The sequence below is a fragment of the Artemia franciscana genome, chromosome 10, assembly GCF_032884065.1.
Source record: "Artemia franciscana chromosome 10, ASM3288406v1, whole genome shotgun sequence".
Taxonomy (NCBI): Eukaryota; Metazoa; Arthropoda; class Branchiopoda; order Anostraca; family Artemiidae; genus Artemia; species Artemia franciscana.
The window spans coordinates 15,028,256-15,048,928 of NC_088872.1; the positions used below are offsets into that span (position 1 = coordinate 15,028,256).

The 20,673-nt window shown below is 35.3% G+C and overlaps 1 protein-coding gene across 1 annotated transcript in view; it reads right to left on the reverse strand.

The window, feature by feature from the left end:
• Positions 1 to 4,881: 4,881 nt before the first annotated feature.
• The window catches only part of LOC136031828 (vacuolar protein sorting-associated protein 4-like), a 55,843-nt gene continuing 40,051 nt past the window's right edge, over positions 4,882 to 20,673 (reverse strand). The window contains exons 7-8 of the mRNA XM_065711656.1: positions 15,542 to 15,770; positions 4,882 to 7,899 (exon numbers count right to left, since the gene is read on the reverse strand). Of these exons, the coding sequence (XP_065567728.1) occupies positions 7,798 to 7,899; positions 15,542 to 15,770 (331 nt within the window). The 3' untranslated portion in view covers positions 4,882 to 7,797. The remainder of the gene's footprint in view (positions 7,900 to 15,541; positions 15,771 to 20,673) is intronic.

Below are 20,673 nucleotides of genomic sequence, written 5' to 3' on the forward strand. Positions count from 1 at the left end.
AACTGACCCGTTTCTGTGGATGCTTGCATTATGCAGGTTTAATTTTGACAAGATTTTTTGAATAAACTAAATTTTACCTTGGGGAAGGGGGCAAACTGGGGTCCGAGATGGATGCCCCCCTGCACCATAGCATACTACGCCTCGGTGTCACATCTGCCAAAAAGTAAAGCCAGACTTAAGGGCAGGATACATGTAGCTTTTTTCCGCACTGAATTCTGAAGAAAGTGGCCGTGATTCAAGCTTGAATTGTATTCCAGTTTTCGGTGCCGATTTACAAAAACGGCACCGATTTTCGTCGTGATGATAATAAAAAAAGTTTAAAAAATTTTCTTCCTGGAATGTTTCAATCCTCAATTGTTTCCTTCTCTTCAGCAGAAAATCAAAAGAACTAAGTTGAGATCAATTATGCAACTATTGACAAGCTGCAGTTCACCGGGTAAATTTATAGCAAACAGTATAACTGGCTTTTGTATAAAGTGAATATACCACTTGATCCCTTTTTTTATGCTCTTTACGAATATAATAATCGCTTCTACCGGAAATTTTAATTTTACCACTTTTTAACCTAGCCTAACCTAACCCGACATAACCTAACCTTGTTAGAAATAATTTTAGCACTGTGAAAATGTAGCATTATTTTTTCAATGGAAAAGATGGCGCTGAGAAAACGTAGTATTATTTTGCGGAAAATGAACAATAAGTCATACTCTAATTGAAAATTCGTCAGTTTGAAGAGCTCAAAAAGTGCTTAAATTTGAATTTGCGATTGAAGTGATTATTATATTCGTAAAGAACATGAAAAAAGGCATCAAGAGGTATGTTCACTTTATTGGTAGGTCAGTTTTATGAACTATCATAATTTTTTGAAAATTTGTCATTTTTAAGAGCTAAAAAAGTGCTTAGATCTAAATTTCCGGTAGAAGCGATTATTATATTCGTAAAAAGCATAAAAAAAAGGCATCAAGTGGTATATTCACTTTATACGAAAGCCAGTTATACTGTTTGCTATAAATTTACCGTTCACCGTTGCTGTCCATGATGTTTAGTTCTGAAAATCTGGCGCAAACGGCATGATTTTTATGCCGTTATCGTTTGCCCACTAAGATGCTGAAATTAGTGCCGTAAAAAGTTACTTGCATAACTTTTTACACACTATAGTTATGACAAAAAATACCAACTTTTGTTTAATCATCAGCTAACAATAATTTTTCAGGCATAATAGACCTAATTCTCAAAGCTATACGCAATAAAAACTGTATATCCGATTTTTCGTCTTAAAAATTCACGTAAAGTTATATTCTGACAAAAGTAATTTGAGTTTTTCTTACTTCGTATGATTTATTTTTGTTGGTCTTGCTTGTGAATTATCAAGGGCTCAGATACTAAGGAGCATGTTTACAGGGGCATAGCTCCAGCATTTTTATTTGGGGGGGGGGGGGGCAAGAGGGATCCATATCCAGATAGTCAAGGGGCAAGGGCTACATAATAATTTTTTCTCCAAATTATTCGGGGGCAACTGCCCCTCCTGAAACGACGCCCCTGTATGCTTACATATATATATGGTTGTCATATATTCTCGCATGGATGTTGAGCACTTGTGAAATGTGTATGGTTTCTTTGTTTTAGACCAATAGTTATTTATTTTGCAAGCCACCTACAGTTAAGGTTAAAAAAAAAAAAAAAAACTTTTGCAACTTTACTGGCGGCAAAGATTCAGAGCGCCGGTGGTGAGAATTTGCAAAATATGGCGTTCTCAGACTTTGGCGTAAAAATCGTATTTTAGTAGTAAATTTCTGTCTTTTCAGGAATCAAAAATCTAAACAGGAAATCCAGGTTAGATCGTTGCTGCTTTTAAACTCGTTAATGTCTAACTAGATTGTTTGCTAAAGCTTTCTAAAAAGTAACTCCGAAAACGTTCGAAAAGAATGAACTTCATGAAATGCAAGTAAACGGGTTCGAAAGGATTAACTTCTCAGAAACATGAAAATACGAAAGGCATTAAGGGACATTTCCAAAATGCTCAGGAGAAGCAAAAATTATTATGGAAAATATGTCTCCATATCTCTCAAGCTCCAATCATGCTATTTGGACCATGTCATGGTGGAAGTCATAATTCGTCACAGTGGAAGTTGTGCAGTTAACGCTTTTTGCTCTGTAAAATGTCAAAATTTGGCTATAACGCGTTTTGAGTGGATGATTAATTGAGAATATCTCGAGAAAGAAAAGGTATAAGTGTATTCTGGTTAAACTGATCGATAGGGGTGTCTGATTTTAGTAGAACCGATGTATAACTAATTATGACAGATGTGTCCCATAACATCTTTCATATTTCTACAGCCGAAAAGGCATATGATACAGATGTCTACTTGTCCTATCTTACTATGTTTAAAAAGGGTCGAGTATCCGGGATTCTTTAGGCTAATTGTGCTGAGGTCAATGCGTACAAGAAGCCTGAAACCTGAGGACAGGCTAGCAGAAGCATCAAATCTATTGGTACCATAAAGTCATGTCAGTTCGCCGTCCGTATTACACACGTTTTGTCTGTGGTGATAAGGCTCCCAATATGAATCTAGACAACAAATAAACCAAATCCCAACTTTTAAAGACGGGTCAAATTACGTATAGAATTAAGGTTCGACAGAAATTATTCGAACAGGTTTAATATGAAAAGTGTTTTAAATAAGCATGGGTTTCAATATACAAGTTTTCGACATTGTGTAAGCTGATGGCGCAACATTTTTTTTTTCATAGGAACCTTGCTAATTGTAGGCATTCATGGAAAATATGAAAAATAGAATATTTTGTGGTTCAGTATTTAGAATAGCCATTCTTTCAACTTCCCTAGTATCGTCCGAATGCTCATGAGGAAACAACAGTAACTGTGATACGCAAATGCTTGGAAAGAAATGATCAAGTTTTTTTTACAACAAGGTACATTAAGGTTAGTGGATAGACACTATATTTTTCTTTGAAACAGATGGAACCGTAAATATGTATAAAGAAGCATTTCCGTTGTAGCAAAGGACACATCATTTTCATCACCAGTCAAGGTATTGAGTTCCTGCACTTTCCTTAGGATCATAGCACTTATTAAATTACCAGGTCAAACATTGATATCAATATGTTGATGCAATTAAAACTGACTGACTGCCATCATTCTTTTTAGACGTGTGGTGGTTGTTTACCCGAACGGGTATACCAGGGACATGTCTATTCTTTTTGCACGTGGCAAACCTGAACTCGAAAGCTCAACGCAGAGTTGAGCTTTCGAGACACTGTCAGAGACTTTATTTATATCCAGAATTGTCGGTTTCGTCAAATTGTTCTTTTTCCAATAATGCCTCTTAGAATAAACATCCTATCAATGGGGTAGTATTCGTTCTGAAATCCTCCCAATCTTTCATTTATAACATTAAGAGTTTTCAGTCAGTTTTCTAGTCAAGAATCTAGTATGTATTTACCAAATGAACTACATATGGAAAACATTTCAAAACATGTACTATGTAGCACATGGAGGTATTATTTGCTTTTTATTTTATTTCATTTACTTTAAGGGTTACACAAGGGTAAATCAGACAATCTACATATTTATACCCAACAGCCCTCGACATTACGGAACATTTTTTGCTTACCTTTTTGAAACCATAGCAAGATAAGAGCGAAATGTTTGCACATCATCTTCGTTGCCATATAGCTGTGCTTTAGGTAGTGTCCACATTCAGGTTCTAGATATTTACAAATACAAAGGAAGTAGCATTTTGAGGCAACAATTCGTTGAGGGACTTCTGCTTTTCATTAAGAAAAAGTTAATAATGAAAGTGATGTACGTCAGCAGCAAAGAGGGCTGAACTAAAATCATGACGAGGAGACATTTCAATCCGTCAGAAATGTAGGAAAGAGCTGTTGGGTCAATAGGATGTTTTTCGTCGTCTACCTTATGGCGTGGATTTGGCTTCCAGTTATTTTCGTCTCTCAATGCACATGAAAAAGCCATACGGGACAATAACGACGATTTGTCAATGCTAAAAACTTCCGAGACAGGAATTCTTCTGAGCCTGCGACAACCTACAAGAGGTTTTCTAATATCGCGAAACCATAAATGTATCTCACACAAGCCATATCCACAATAGGCATAATTTTAATTGCGTATCTACACGGGTAGGACCCCTAGAGTTGAGATTCAAAATTTTTTTTTTGAGGAGTCAAGGCATACAAAGTGCTTATTTTTGGCCATTCTAAGGGTGGAACCTTATATCTATGCCTAAAACATCCTATTTAAAAAAAAACAACAAAAAAACAAGCAAATAAACACGCACCCGTGATCGGACTTCTGGCAAAAAATACAAAATTCCACATTTTTATAGATAGGCGCTTGAAAACTCTACAGTGGGGTTCTCTGATACGCTGAATGTGATGGTGTGATTTTCGTTAAAATACTGTGACGTTTAAGGGGTATTTCCCCCTATTTTTCAAAATAAGACAAATTTTCTCAGGCTTTTGATGGGTAAGACTAAAATTGATGAAACTCACATATTTAAAATCAGCATAAAAATACGATTCTTTTGATGTATCTATTAGTATTAAAATCCCGTTTTTAGAGTTTTGGCTACTATTGAGCCGGGTCGCTACACTTACTCCAACAAAGAAAACCCAAAACTTAAGTGTTAAAATATGTGATGAAACTTATTATTAACCTGATTTTAATTACTCTACTTCAGAGGAGGCCGTCACATGAATCTTCTGGCTACACTAACTTGTCCATTGCTACTACTAACTACATCATGAACACAGTAACCGACTAGTAGCACTTGCGAAGGAGAAGAGAGAGAAAAAAAATCATTAGGCTTTAGTATAAAGCTCCAATAAGATAAATTGCGAGAATAATTTGAAATCATTTTGTAATTTGAATGGTAACTTCACAAAAATCAAATAAAAGGAAACAACACTCTCCGTATCTGACAAAAGTCGATTATTCGTACCCCGAGTCTCACTTTTTTAGCTTTGGAAGCAAAACTTAACAGATAAACATACAAAGATAGAAAACAAATATACAGTTAGCAAACTCTGCCACAAACTAAAAAGTCTACCTGTGATTTTGTCCCCTGCCAAATGAAGTAAAAGAAAAGAAGAAACTTGAGAAAGTAAAAAAAGTAAATCAATCACTCATACTTTTAGAAAACGTAAGAGCAAAGAAACATGAAAACATAAAGAAAAGATGCATTTCAGTTTTTAAAAAAGTTTCCGAAAAGTCCACCACCTTATTGCACAATTTACTTATCTATGGAGTATCCAAGATCTTGTAACTGATGCCAAAATGCTTGAAACATATTCAAATATTTTTCTAATGCAGGTTTAAGTAGTGAAATCGGTTTGTCCGATAAGCAATAGTTAAAACAGATACAAATACATAGACAGAAACCGTACCTACACCAAGTAAACTCTAAAACTTAGGGTCTTGAAATAATTTCTAAATATAACGTAATTATGTTCCGTGCCCAATGAAGAAAATAAGGAAATAGGCAAATCATTTATAGTCTTTAAATAAAGATTAAAAATAAGGCAACGTCTGCAATCCTAGGTTTTTTATGAAGATTGCTTTACAAAATTATTTCAGAATTTATTCTCTTTAGTATTCATGACTGTGATTCAAGATTTGCTGCGTATGACAAAGGATTGCATGATATTGTATATCACTGATGATTGCATGACAAAAAATCTGACAAAATTCTGTTTAAATCATAATCTATCTTTAAGATACTATTTATAAGGTAAATTCAGCTGCACATTTTATTTTGTCAGCAGGCCATTTTTGTTTTATATAAGATGATTTTCTAGATCTTTAGCTAAATTAAAATTGGGGACGAAAAAAACTTTTCAATTAAAATCAGATGAGGGGTTAAATCAGGTACTGTAATTAGTCCCAGATTGTTTTCTACTGTTGTCTAATTTTGCTTAAGGCTAGTTCATACTAACACTTTGCCAACATCAGAATTCAAGAATTCAGTCTGCTTAAATACCCAATATTAGTCAATACTAACGTACTATGGCTGGTCTCCAAAGTATGGAAACCAGCCAATAATATAATTTTCTATCGTAATTAGAAAGATGCTAGCTAATCAGAAGCTTCTCAACAGAATTCCAATCGGCCAACATCATCTATTGGATGTCAACTAAATTTAGCTTTGGATACAAGCCAAATTTTTATTCTGGATGGTTTTGACATTAAAGAAACAAAAATTAGTGCTAGGTTCAACTGTAAATTTATTGCCTGAATATATTACAGAAGAACTATTGCAATATGCGCGAACGGGTTGACAGCCATTAACTAGAAAGAAGCCATTAACATATTGCAGATAGCATGGAAGGAACGTCACATAAAATCTCGCAAAAACGCATGCTATCTCTCGTCCACTATAAATTAGCAAGTCTAGGTCTGAACCACGGTTTGTACAGATCTTATTGTATGTGAGTCATTATTGGTGTTATTCTGAGGTAATGTACAGAAGGTCTCAGACAGAAGTTCTAGCATCACCTTTAGAAAAATTTGGATGATTTGTAATAACATTTATACCTCCGATAGTACTATTAGTTCCATTTCACCCAAAATATTACTCAGGTTTTAAATATGGATTAATCACTAAGTAAATGTGGAAGTAAATGGGACAAGTCCCGATTAGAATTGATATGTAAATATTAACTTTTAAAGGAAAGGTTAAGGTCACTGTCAGAAAATAGCTCATTCGTGCGAGTTGCGTCTCAACAACAACCGTTACAAACGAGCTACGTAACTCGTCTACACAATAAGCATTCAGAGAATCTATGACATACACTTAAAGTAAGTGATGACAGGGGGGTCGAATTTCCCTTCAACAGCCAGTTTTCACTTTACGAGAAGAAAAGAATGCCTTCGTCAGGCGAATATTAGGTTCGCTTCTGTTTTGGAATAGATTTTAAAAAATCCTTCTTTCAGCAGCAGAATTTTAAAAAAAATAAATACAATCTCTATTTATGGATATGTCAGGATGACTTTTTAGAATTCTTTTTAAAATAGTTATTGAAAGAATTAATTTTCGACGCACTTAGGGTAACTACTGACAAGAGAGAAATTTGCCACCGACAACCAGATTTCCTTTCACGCAAAGAAAAATAGTGTCTTCATGCAGGCAAATATTCGATTGACTTCCGTTTCAGATCAGAGTTAAAATTCGTTTTTCGGATAGGCATATTTTTTTTTTAATAAATGCAATCTTTATTTATGGATAGGTGAAATATGTTTCTGGGATTCATTTTAGATAGATATTCTAGAGGATCAGTCTATTTTCGAAAAGTTTTCTACGAAGATTTGAATTTGGCATCACAGCCATAATCATTTCTTCACCGGCACGGCCAAAGCCACGTGCGACACCGTCACACTTCTCAGATGATTGCCTAAAACCGTTTGCTAATTTCTTCTCAAAGGAATAGTCAGGAGGGTTATTTTTATCCAGTAAAAATTTGATTCTCCTGACCTAGACTGCCCTGCTGATTAAAAAAGAAGGCTTCGCGAATAATTTCGGCAATTATCCAGGAAATGCAAAGCTGTTGGATACGATCTTTAGACGTGACACCGGCAACTTAGCGATATTTCTGTACCGTTTTCGCTTGGCATTAATATAAATTGCTTTTTATAATAAATAGTTTCTAACCTTTGTAGTTTATCAATAAGCATCAATAAAAACCATTCAACTCGCGGCAGTAAAAATTAAGTAACTCTTATATGCAATAAATCATTAAAAAACAACTTTAGCATTAAACAGATTATCCTTCCTGTCCAAAATCTTCAGTAAACTTCTGTAGTTTTTTCAAGTCTTCTTCATTGACGGTAGCTTTCGAAGTTCCTAATGATTTCACCATATCCCTCTGAAACAGTGAAAAATAGAACAAAGTTCAAATAAGTTAAATACATGGCTTCTCAAAACTAATTAGAACAAGCAAACAAAGGAAAGGGAACAAGTCTCTAAAGTTTCAGGTGAAACTATATCATATAATAGAAGAAGGGCGGGCAAGCCATTTGGCACTGATTTAGGGAGATCAAGGGTTGGAGCTTTGAGGAGAGAAAAGTAATTTTTGCGGTGGGTTATGAAGTAAGTACAAGGAGAGGGGGCAATCCATTTGGCAAAGGCAATAACTGTCGTTTTTAAGGACAGTTTGATTTCAAACATTTCTGAATAACAGAGTTTTGATAACTTCTCAGGGGTCTCATCTAGAGCCTGAGACTTTCTCAGTCTCTGAAGGCCCTTTGGACACCAGATACCATCAAGAAATAAAACACGAGCCAACAGTAGGATACAGAAGTTTTAGCTAAGGGAGACTCAGAAATTAAATTAAGCGGTAGGCTAGTACAGTACTGTCACAGGAATTAGGACTTCGATAGGAATTATACCGGGACTAGAAAATGGATGCGCTAAATATTCAGGCGTTTGTGTTGATCAAGACACTCACCCAAAAGCCAAATTCAGAAGTTTCAGATAATGGAGACTCAGATTTTAAATAAAGCGGTTGATTAGGACAGTTTTACCACGAGGACTTTGCTAGGAAGTATACTGAGACTAGAAAATAGATACGCTAAATATTTAGATGTTTATGTTGATGAGAATACACCGTTTAAACATTGTTAAGAAATAATTGATCTGAAAATTCCAAGAAAACTTGGAATGATGAAGAAGCTGGAGCATTTTTTTCGCACAGAAATTCTTCAAAGTTTGTATTTCCGTTTATTCAGTCGGAACACAGTACTGTTCATTAATTTGGATGTCAAATTTAAAAATATAGAGAACTGTTCTTGATTAAACTGAGCAGGAGAGCCTCACATCTGATACAAAAAGTCGATTCATCATTGTCATTTAGCAACCTTCTAGCGCTGTCTTGTTAAATTTTTATTTATTAACTTTGTATTTTTCTTTTTACGGGCATACTGCCTTGCGAAACTATTTTAGCAGGTGGAAACGCACCAAGGAAGATCAGCAGAAAAGTACGAGTTGATTTCACGTTTACTTTTTGTATCGACTATTCGGTCTGATTTCTTGACTGGTGTCGCATGCATCCAGTTGTAGTTTTCACTTCCTGAGGATTTTTGACCGAAGTTAACACTGACCATTTAAAACAGATTTCTATTATTATCTCAGAATATTTATTAGACATTAGAGAGTGCGATGGATCTCGATACCATCTTCTAGTGAATAGGTGAATATTTCGCTAAAGTAAATGTGATTAAGCGATTTTATTTAATGAGGTCAAATGAATCCCACACGGAGGAGGGAGCAGAAGCACTTAGTGTTTTATTATTTTTTTTTCCAACTTTGTATTTTCTCAATAGGATTATGATTAGAGACAAAACGTTGCAATTAATTGGACTCTTCACTCTTTTTTTCAGTTAGTTTTGTTTTCTCGGTTTCTAAAATAATTTTTGATTCATCTAACAAAAAAAAATCAGTTTACTTATTTATTTTTTGACAGGATCATTTTAAGTTGATATGATTCCAATTCTTTATGCCCATTAATTACTCCTTATTTTCTATATTTATGAGGGAATAAAAGTACAATAACAATGAGAGAGCTGTGAATACAATGATTTAGTGTTATAATGATCTGAATTATAACCTCCTGTCTGTGCAGGATTTCGACTCTTGTTCATAGAAGAGCATCACCAAGTGCTGAAAACCATGTTGTGACCAAAATGGACCCAGGATTGCACAAAGCCTCCATTCATACTGGAAGTCCCAGGGACTTCTTGCTGTCCGAATCTAAGCCGGGTTAAGCACTTCGATGTAGACTTGTTCAAACGGACTGTATGAATGTAGACTTCGATGTAGACTATCAAACAACTGTTTGACACCAGTTTGATAGATTATGAGCAAGAGTTCGATTCTGTTTAATACTAGCTTTGGCAAAGGTCTTATCCTTGTATGGTATAGCAGACAAATACATTAAAGTGATTAGTGCTATGTACGAATATAACACTGCTGCGGTTAAGGTAGGAAATGAGGTTAGCAGGTGGTTTTGTATTAAGTCAGGAGTTGAACAGGGTTGAATTCTATCCCCCTTTATAGGAGCATAGGAAAGGCAATGGGAGACCACAGAATCAAATGGGGAGGAAAAACTCTCCTGGAATTAGATTATACTGATGATTTAAGCATCCTAGACGAAAGTGTGAGCGAAATGAATGAACTTTCAGAGATTTTGCGAGTTCAGGGTGCTAAAGTAAGTTTGAAAATTAACGTTAAGAAGACAAAGTCACTAAGGATAGGGATATGTGAAGATGAAAAGGTGACGTTGGGTAACGAAAAGATTGATCAGGTGGGCAGCTTCACTTACCTTGGTAGTATTATTAGTAAAGACGGTGGGAGCAGCGAAAATGTTAAAAGTAGAATAGCCAAGGCTCAGGGTGTTTTTTCACAGTTAAAACAAAGTTTGAAAGAATAAGAAGATAATTCTTCAAACAAAGATTAGAATATTGGAAGCTACAGTGATGACAGTGGTTAAATATGGCTCTGAAGCATGGGCGCTCCGAAAGGCGGACGAAAATTTGCTAGATGTTTTCCAAAGAAATCGCCTACGGATTGTTCAGGGTACCCGGCTGAATGACCGTACTTCAAACAGTAGGCACTACGAAAAACGTGGTTCAATCCTGGTTTCTAGGGCTATACTGAAAGAAAGGTTGAGATGGCTAGGGCACGTTCTGCGGATAAAGAGTGACAGATTGCCAAAGATTGTCCTTTTCAGCCAACCATCTAGGGCTAGGTGGAAAGCAGGTCGTCCTTGTCTGGGGTAGGAGGATGTCATGAAGAAAGATTTAAATGAGATGGGAGCTTCCTGCGAAGGTGTAAAGAGGAAGGCTTTGTATAGATTGGGACGGAGGAGGAGCGTGCGTAGCTGTGTTGGCCTCCGGCGGCTTGGTGCTCCGGTGAGCTGTTAGTAGTGGTAGTACTGAATTGAAGAGGACAAATCACAAAATGTTTAATCCCCACCAGGAGGTAAGCAAGGTTAGGTTCTATCTCTTTGGATCATTTTGATGGACTTTGTCCTAAGGATCACAACAAAGGGAGAGCATGAACTCAAATGGGAGAGCAAGAAATCAAATAGGAAGGTAAAACTCTCCTAGACTTAGATTATGCTTCTGATTCAGATATCCTAGATGAAAATGTTAGCAAAATTAAGGATTTGAGAGTTCGGGATGCAAGAATAGGCCAAGAAGAGAATGTTAAGAATTCACTTAGACTAGGAATAAATCAAGGTGAAGAAGTGATGTTGGGTGATGACAAGATCGATTAAGTGGATAGCTTTACTTACCTAGGTGGTATTATTAGTAAAGGGGGATGGATGCAGTTACGATGTCAAAAACAGAAACACCAAGGCCCAAGGTGTTTTTTTTTTAACGGCTCAAAACAGTTTTGAAGAATGGGAAGATGAGTCTACAAACCAAGATCAGAATATTGGTAGCTACAGTGATGACGATTATCAGGTATGGTTCTGGAAAGAGGGCGCTTCGGGAGACGGAAGAGGATTTGTAAAATGCTTTCCGGAACAATTGTCTACGGCTTTGGCTTTATGTTGCAGTGAGTTGCTAGTGGTAGTAGTAGTAGCGAAAAATAGTAATTCGGTTTTTAGTGATCAAAACCAAAACTGTGGATTGAAAAAAGATTATTCATATCAGATCTTTGTAAAATCTGTAAAACGGAAAAAAAAGGCAAGCTCATTCTTCGACATAAAATAGGATCCTGAAATTCTTATGTAAGATTCATATATTATATATCTATTCCAAGGATCAGAACATTTTTAGAAAGAGCAGATCCGGCATGCACCTGGGTTGAAGGCATTTTGGCTTGTAATCCTCCCAAAATCTCTTTTCTGCAACTTTCAAAAATACTTCAATAGGAGGTATACCAATTGGGGGGGGGGGAGCTAGCGCAATCTTGCACATTATTACTATTGTTTATTCCTCGGTTTTCATTTTATTGTTTCTAGTTTTCAGTTTCTAAGGCGAAATTTTTTTCGCTGACTATTATTATATCCACATATACACACATATATTTAACTAGGCCAATGGGAAGACGACCTCGAAAAACTAGGCATAGACAATTATAAAATAACAAATAACATAAAGTGCAAATAGTCATAGCCTTTAGGGAATATGGCCAATATGTTCTAATTACATCTAATAAACATGACGACTGTCTTACAGAAAAAGTTCCCTATTTTTGCATTATTTTTTCGCTGAAGTTAGAAGTTTCCTCTTTCTCTCTCTTCTCAGGCAGTGCAATAGCGCTGCCTAAGTAAAGAACGATGTCAGTACAATATGTTATTATTTTTTTTGGTTTTAGACCAAGGCACTTCGTATCGAAGGAATTGTCGTAGAAACTCAAAAAAGGGATAATTCGATTGGAAATTGAAGGGGCTAGTGCTCTTTTTAATAGTCAAAAGTGATTGGAAGGCAACTAACTCCCCTCCCACACCTACCATTGCCCCAAACACATCCAATCAAAATTTTGAGATAGTCAATTTGTACAATGTAGTTGAAAGATCCGAAAATTATGTCTTTGAGGATGACAACCCCCCCCTCTCATAGCCCTTAGGGCAAAGGTTGTAAGTTATACCCTGGAGGCATATAAGGTTTTTTTTTATAGAAATTGTTGTCGTAGAAACTTCAAAAAAGCCTCATTCGATTAAAAATTGAGAGGAGGGCGAATTCCCCTTCCCCCTTCCTTTCCCCAAACACTTCCGATCAACATTTTGATATAGCCATTTTGTTCAACGTAGTTGAAGGGTCTGGAAATTATGTCTTTGAGGGTGAGAACCCCCCACAGCCCTCAGGGCTAAAGTTGTGAGTTATGCCCTGGGGCCATATAAAGTTTTCATAGAAAGCGTTGCGTAGAAACTTCAAAAAGAGCTCGTTTGATTGAAAATTGAGAGGGCTAGAGCCCTTTTTAATGGTCGAAAGTGATCGAAGGGAGAATCCCCCCCCAGACCCATCATTTCCCCTAAGACTTCCGATCAACATTTTGATATAGTCATTTTGTTCAACGTAGCTGAAAGGTTTGGAAATTATGTCTTTGAGGATGAGCCCCCCCCACAGCCCTCAGGACAAGGGTCGTAAGTTATGCCCTTGTGGCATTTAAGGTTTTTATTGAAAGCATTGTCTTAGAAACTTCAAAAAGGGCACATTCAATTGGAAATTGACAGGACTAGTGCCCTTTTTATTAGTCGAAAGTGACCGGAGGCAAATGACCCCTCCCCACACGCCCATCATTTCCCCAAACAATTCCCATCAAAATTTTGAGAGAGCCATTCTGTTCGAAGTACTTGAAAGGTCCGGAAATTATGCCTTTGAGGATAAAAAAATCTCCTCAGTCCTCCGGGCAAGAGTTACAGGTTATGCCCTGGGGGCATATAAGGTTTTTATAGAAAGCGTGGTCATATAAACTTCGGAGGAGGTTCACTAGAATGGTAATCAGAAGCTCTACTGCTCTTTTATAGAGTCAAAGTAATCGGAGGGAAGCTACCCCCCCTCACAAACACACACGTCGTATTGTCCCGAAATGCATCTAATAGAAATTTTCAGATAGCCATTTATTCAAAATAGTCTAAATATCATATAACAAGGCTTTGGGTAAAAAAAATCCAGAGCCTAGGACAGGGGCTGAAAGTTATGCTCAGTGGGTATTTAAGGTTTTTATGGAAGGGATAGTTGTATAAACTTTAGAGGAGGCTCACTTGGTTAAAAATTCTAGTTCTAGCTCCCTTTTAATAGTCAAAAGTAATGGATGGCAGCAAGCCCCCCCCCCACATTCGCCTCTTCACCAAATGAATCTGATTAAAATTGTTAGATAGCAATTTTGCTCAAAATAGTCCAAAAACTAAGACAATAGCACAAGGGTTGACCCCCCCAATGCCCTACGGGTAGAGTTGTAAGTCATGGCCTGGGGTCATATCAGGTTTTTATGGAATGGATGGTGGCATATACTTTAGATGGGAATCACTTGATTTGAAATTGAAAGTTACAGTACCTTTTTTAATAGTCAAAAGTGATTCGAAAGCAACCAGCCCCCCGACGTCTATTATTCCCCCAAAGACTTCCAATCAAAATTTGGAGATATCAATTTTGTTCACTGTAGTTGAAGAGTCCGGAAATTGTGTCTTTGAAGAAGACAACTCCACCCCCACAGCTCTACGGGCAAGGGTTGTAAGTCATGCCCCTGAGACACATAAGTTTTTTTTTATAGAAAGGGTGGTTGTATATACTTCCGAGGGGACTCCTGGATTGGTAATCTGAATTTCTAGTTACCTTTTCAAGTGCTAAAGTGATCAGAAGGCAGTTACGGCCCCCCTCAATACGTCGGGTTTTCCAGAAATACATGGTATAAAAAATTTTAAGACAGTCATTTTATTCCAAACATTCCAAAGATCATACAGCAAGGCTTTTGAAGCTGAACGAGTCTAGAGACGAGGGTTTTAAGTTATGCCTCGGGGCATTTAAGTTTTTTATGGAAGGGATGGTGAACATATAATAATGTTTCTAGGGGTGACACAACCCCCCTAGCACCCCGGGGATAGGGTTGTAAGTTATGCCATGAGAGCATACAAAGTTTTTATGGAATGGGCGGTCGCATAAACTTCAGATGGGGCTAATTTGATTTGAAATTGGAAGTTATAATGCCTTTTTTAAGAGTCAAAGTGATTTGGGAGCAGCCAGCCTCCCTCCAGGCTCATCATTTCCCTTAGTACCCACAGTCAAAATTTGGGGCTAACAATTTTATTCATCGTATTTGAAGGTTTCAGAATTTATGTCTGTGAGGAAGACAACCCCGCTACCCTCCCCCTACAGCTCTCAGGGAAAGACTTATTGGATTGGTAATCAGAAGTTCTATTGCCCTTTTTAAGAGTTAAAGTGGTCAGAGCCTAGCTCTCTTGCCTTCCAAGCACTTTTGAATCTTAAGAGGGCACTAGAACTTTTGACTTTTAATCACATTAGCTCCTTTAAAATATCAATGATATTACCAGCTATGATAGAGCAACACTGCCTATATCCTTATATGTTCTAATGAATTCAAGTGAATGTGGATTGTCAGTTTAATGTACATATGCTTATATTTATTCCTTAAGATCTTAATTAATTTTAGATTCCTTAAAGTTATAAAAATGAAAATAATTAAGAGAATTTTTCCGTAAAGTGCAAATTTCATTCTGGCCTCTAGAAAGCATAGGGGTTTTGAACCCTACTCATGTTAATTTCTCCTCGTTTTGAGTTCGACTCGGTTATTTATTGTAATTTCTGTTCATTTTGAGTTTCATTTATTTATTGATGCTGACTTGTGGTAGTTGTATGCTTAGTAGATTATTTAATTTCATTTTCGTTAATCTTTGGTTCAATGGGGTTTTTTACATTTTTTTTGAAAAAAAAAACTTATTCTGTAGAAAGTTTTTTTAACTAATAAAAAAAAAAAAAAAAACACAAAAAAAACTTCAATCAAGCCTGTGTATACATATATAAAAAACAGGTTAGTACCATAGTAACAGGTGGTTCTAGCAGCTTGTCACCTGGAACGTCCATCCATGACATTTCAATGGCTCCTGGATCACCAGGTGAACAAGGTGCCAACATGTCATGATCAATCTGATTGGGATCCTTCCTAGACGGGCCGCTGACCTTTTTGAAATGCGTTGCCGTTTGAACGCGTCGTACAGGCTGCATCAAAGCGTCACGAACCAATTGACTAATATCAGAGCCAGAATACCTGAAAAGAAATATCCATTTTCATAACAAGTAAAAGCTTTGGCCGAAAGTGTACAGAAAAAAAATAGCATTAAAACATCAGACTTCGACATTTAAGACCCGTTATTTCTGTTTTATATATTTTACCATCTTTGTTTATCTCCAATCAAATGCGTAGAAATATTCCTGCTTCTTGGAATTCGTTCCTTTTTTTACCTTAAACAAGCGTTTCTTCGTGCATTATTACTATATTCTATTATTTAACAATAAAAAATTTCTAGGGAACGACTGCCACAAGCCAATACAACCAAATTCTTGTTCTAGGTCTAGCAGTGTCACGCCAATATATGAAGCGGAAGTATAATTAGAGTAAAAGAGAAGCAAGAATATAACAAACGTTGTTCATAAAAAAAAGATTTTCGGGCCCCATTGTCAGTCAAAACAGTGTTTTTTTTTCAATTTTTTTTTCTTACGCACTAGTCTTCTGTTTTTTTTTACGCATTGGGGTCCATTTAACCCAAGGGTCGATGTTTCAAGCCAATCAAAAGTACCCATTTTTGAGTCTTGTTCAGGGGACCGTGCCCCCAGCCTTTTTTTGGAACACTAGGGCCATACAATTTAGGCTTAAAGTTTTTATTCTTCGGATTACCGAACCCTTCCTCTCCATAAAAAAAAAAAAAATATTCCATGAAAGAGGAATATTTCTACGCATTTGATAGGAGATAAAGAAGGATGGATAAATATACAAAACAGAAATAATGGGTCACACATATCAAAATTTGACATTTTAAAAATTATTTTTTATTCTTTTCTTTCGGTTCTTCAAAATTTTGAAATGTTTGGTTTCAATTTATTTTATTTACATAAACTATTTTTTTTTAAGTTCTTGGGTATGATTTTTCCTTTTTTATTTCATTCACCCTTTCCGAAACACCAATCGGTAATTTCGTAGTTTATTCTACAATCATATATCCTTTAGTATCTTCTAATTTTGTTCTTTATCTCATCTTTTTTTGTTCAATAACTTCAACTTTTTTTTACATATATTATTAGTTTACGGTAAAAAAGGAGAAATTTATCCTCCAAACAACTAGGTTACATTCATGACTTTTGTTAATTTACATTTATGACAAGTTACATTCTACTCATATAAATTATTCATATAAAGAACAAACCATGAGGAATCTGGCAGCTGAGTCACTCAAATATGAAATCATATCCCTTTATCAGATTTCTCCCTTTTGGACAAGGCGAAAGCTAGGCCGACTAATATCCAGGGGGAAGGGTTACCGGGTTGGATCCCCTCCATCCCCAAAAATTTTGTCCGACTCGTAAAAGCAAAAATGCATGTAAACAAATTTTGCATGTTTTTTAAAGTTCTTTTTGTAGCTATCAGAAAAGAGAACAATAGAAAAAGAAAAGAAGAAAAAATTACTTAGAAATCAAAAACAAAATTACCAAATGAGTGACATTCACTAGCTGACTCAGTCCGAGTATTCCAGGCAGTCAGGGGATTGAATAAAATATTTCTAATATGAAATAATAATATAGTAAATATTACTAAAAAATAATGTAAATTATCTGGGTAAATTATATCTAATATAAAATAATAGCATAAATATTTGTAGTTTATTAATATAAAATATATGTATAGTTATTTCATAATATTTAATCCTTCTCTTTAAACCACACCAGAAAAATGTTCTCCGTTCATCCTTCCAATTCTCCTCAAAAACACAGAAGACACTCAGTTATGATTGGCAGTACTATCTCAGGGGAAGAAGCATCCAATGTCATAACAGCATCAATAGCATATGCTATTAATTTAACTATCCAGAATTTGAAACGTGAATCTTTTATAAATAATCAAGCTCAAAGTTCAAACTGTTTTTCTTACTAGATTAATTAAAAAAACTTTTTCCATAAAATAAGTTTTTCAAAGCAAAGTAAAGAACTCAATTAAACCAAAAATGAACGAAAATGGAATCGAATAATCTACCCAGCGTATGACTACCACAAATCAGTATCGATAAATAATTGAAACCCAAAATGAACAGAAATTACAATAAATAACCGAATCAAACTCAAAACGAGCAGAAATTAACATGAGTAGGGCTCCAAACCCCTATGTCTTCAAAATGCCAGAACGTAATTTGCACTTTACTGAAATTTTTTTTTAATGTTTCCACTTTTATAACTTCAATAAATCAAATACTATTAATATTTTAAGGAATAATTATATGTATATTAAACTAAAAACTTCAAAAAGAAAATTTACAATTTCATTTGTGTTTTTTTCCGTAAACTGCATATGCTCTGGCCTTATGAAAGCAAAGGGGATTTGACCCGTACTCATGTTAATTTCTGCTCCTTTTGAGTTTCATTCGTTTATTTATTGTAATTTCTGTTCGCTTTGGGTTTCATTTATTCATCAATGCTGATTTATGGTAGTCATCTTAATACTCTTAATCTTACAAGTAGTTGCGATAGAAGTCGTAATTGGAGCGATAGTAATAGTGGTAGTAGAACTAGTAAATGTTGCAGTAGCATTAGTATTAGTAGTAGTGTGCACATATTGCGTAAGGGTCAACTGATCTTCCCCTTTAAGTATTCTCTGGGAGTTCCAATTCAATACAGAAATCAAATAATAAAAACGCTATTTGACATTTTAAATGCACATAGTGTCTTGTTAGTTCGAATTTGCCATTAATATTCTTTAAAATTTTACCTTCATAAATATAGCCTTAATAGTACTATTATCACAGTAGTTCCGGTGGTTGTAGAAGAAGTGGCAGTGTTAGTGTTGCATTAGTAGTAGTAGTAGCAGTAATATTAATAGCGGTAATAGCAAGTGCATATTGCCTTTTGGTCAGTTGAACATCGCTTTCATGATGCCCCGGAAGTTTCACCTTGACACGTTAACCCGTTCCAAAAATATTGTTGATGTGCGCTTTTGACATTCTTTTGACGCCCTCTTCACCCTAATACTCTAAGCCTTACAACTTGTTGCTATTGAAGTAGTAGTTGGAGTAGTTAAGTAGCAGTAGTAGCATAAGTAAAAGTAGCAGTGATATTAGTGTTAGTAGTAACATTCATATATTGCCTTTTTGTCAATTGATCTTCCCCTTTAAGTATTCTCCGAAAGTTTCAACATAATACCCAAATCAATTCTTGAGATGCGCCCTTTTGACAGTCTGTATGCGCATAATGTGTTTAGATTTAATCCAAATTCCCCCATAATATTCTGTCAAATTTTCACCTTCATAGATGTAGCCTTAATTGTACTAGTATCATAGTAGTAGTAGTAATAGTAGTAGAACAGTAGTAGCAGTAATAGTATATAATTATTAGCAGCAACAGTAGTAGCAGCAGTATTTAATAGCAGTAGTAGCAGGTACATTTTACCTTTTGGTCAATTGAACATCCCACTCATGATGCCCCTGAAGTTTCCTCTTGATATGATAAGCCGTCCCAAAAATAATGCCGATACGCTCGTATCAGCAATCTGTATACACATAGTATGTTTTGATTTAATTCAACTTTCACCTCAACGTTTCCTCAGATATTTTTTTTTCAATATCCTTAGCCTTAAAATACTCGCTACAGAAGTAGCAGTTTCAATGATAGTGGTGGTAGTAGTAGCGTGCAAATATTGTCGTTTTGGTCAATTGATCATCTCCCTTGTCATTTCCTGAAAATCCAAAATTAATTGCAAATTCAAGAGAATTTGAGACAAAATATAAAGTATATAGAAAGCATGCAAACTTTAAAATTTTTAGGTTTCGGACCTAACCAAACAGTCTTCCCAAAATATTTCCAACTTATATAAAATAAGGATTTAGACTAATTTTACAAAGTCGTAAAATAGCCAAAGTCCAATTTGCCATGGCTTGATGGCAACTTGATTTTAATTAAAAAATCAAAAATTCAAACATCAATTTAATTGAAAAATTTTGAGCTTCTAAGTTGCTCAGAAATAGACTTTGCTTAGGATTGGTTCCGGTGATTTCATTCCTTGTACGACAGTTGGTGGGGAATCGTGCCTCTAAAATTTCTTTCGGTGATAGCCCCACTTCTAGCGAAAAAAATTTGGAAACGCATGCTAGCTCCGTGTCACCAAGGGCTATGCTAAGGCAAAGAGCCGTCAAAAGCGGTTCATGAGACCCCCATCTTCCCCCGGGGACAGAGGATCTAAATTCTGAGGATTGCTGGTCTAAGGAATTTTATATAGAGTTGTAGTAGATGGCAAGCAAAAAAGATACTTTAAACAATATGAAAGAAAAACTAAGAAAGGGAGGTAAAAACTGTTAAAAATTATTGCAAAGGAAATACTTTTAGGGATACGGATGCCTGTTTCTCCACTCAAGGGTTTTTCGACCCAGATTTGTTTTTTCAAGCAATATGTGATTTTATGTTTATTGTCTCGTAATCTGGGTTTAAGTAATATATATATATATATATATATATATATATATATATATATATATCTATATATATAAAAATAAGTTGTCTGTCTGTGGATGGATGGATGGATGTGTCAGGTGACGTCACCTGAAAAAACTGGATTAGGTGACGTCAAAACTGAAAAAACTAAAAAAAGGCAAAAACTACAAAAAAAAAATAAAAACTAATAAAAAAAATAAAAAAGCTAAAAAACTAAAAAAACTATAAAGGTAAAAACCAATAAAAAACTAAAAAAAAAACTGAAAAAACTAAAAAAAGGCAAAAACTACAAAAAAAAACTAAAAACTAATAAAAAAAGTAAAAAAGCTAAAAAACTAAAAAAACTAAAAAAACTAAAAAAAGGTAAAAAACTAAAAAAAATAAAAAATAAAAAAAAACTAAAAAAAAGGAAAAAACTGAAAAATAAGCTAAAATAAAGGTAAAAACCAATAAAAAACTAAAAAAAAAAGGAAAAAACTAAT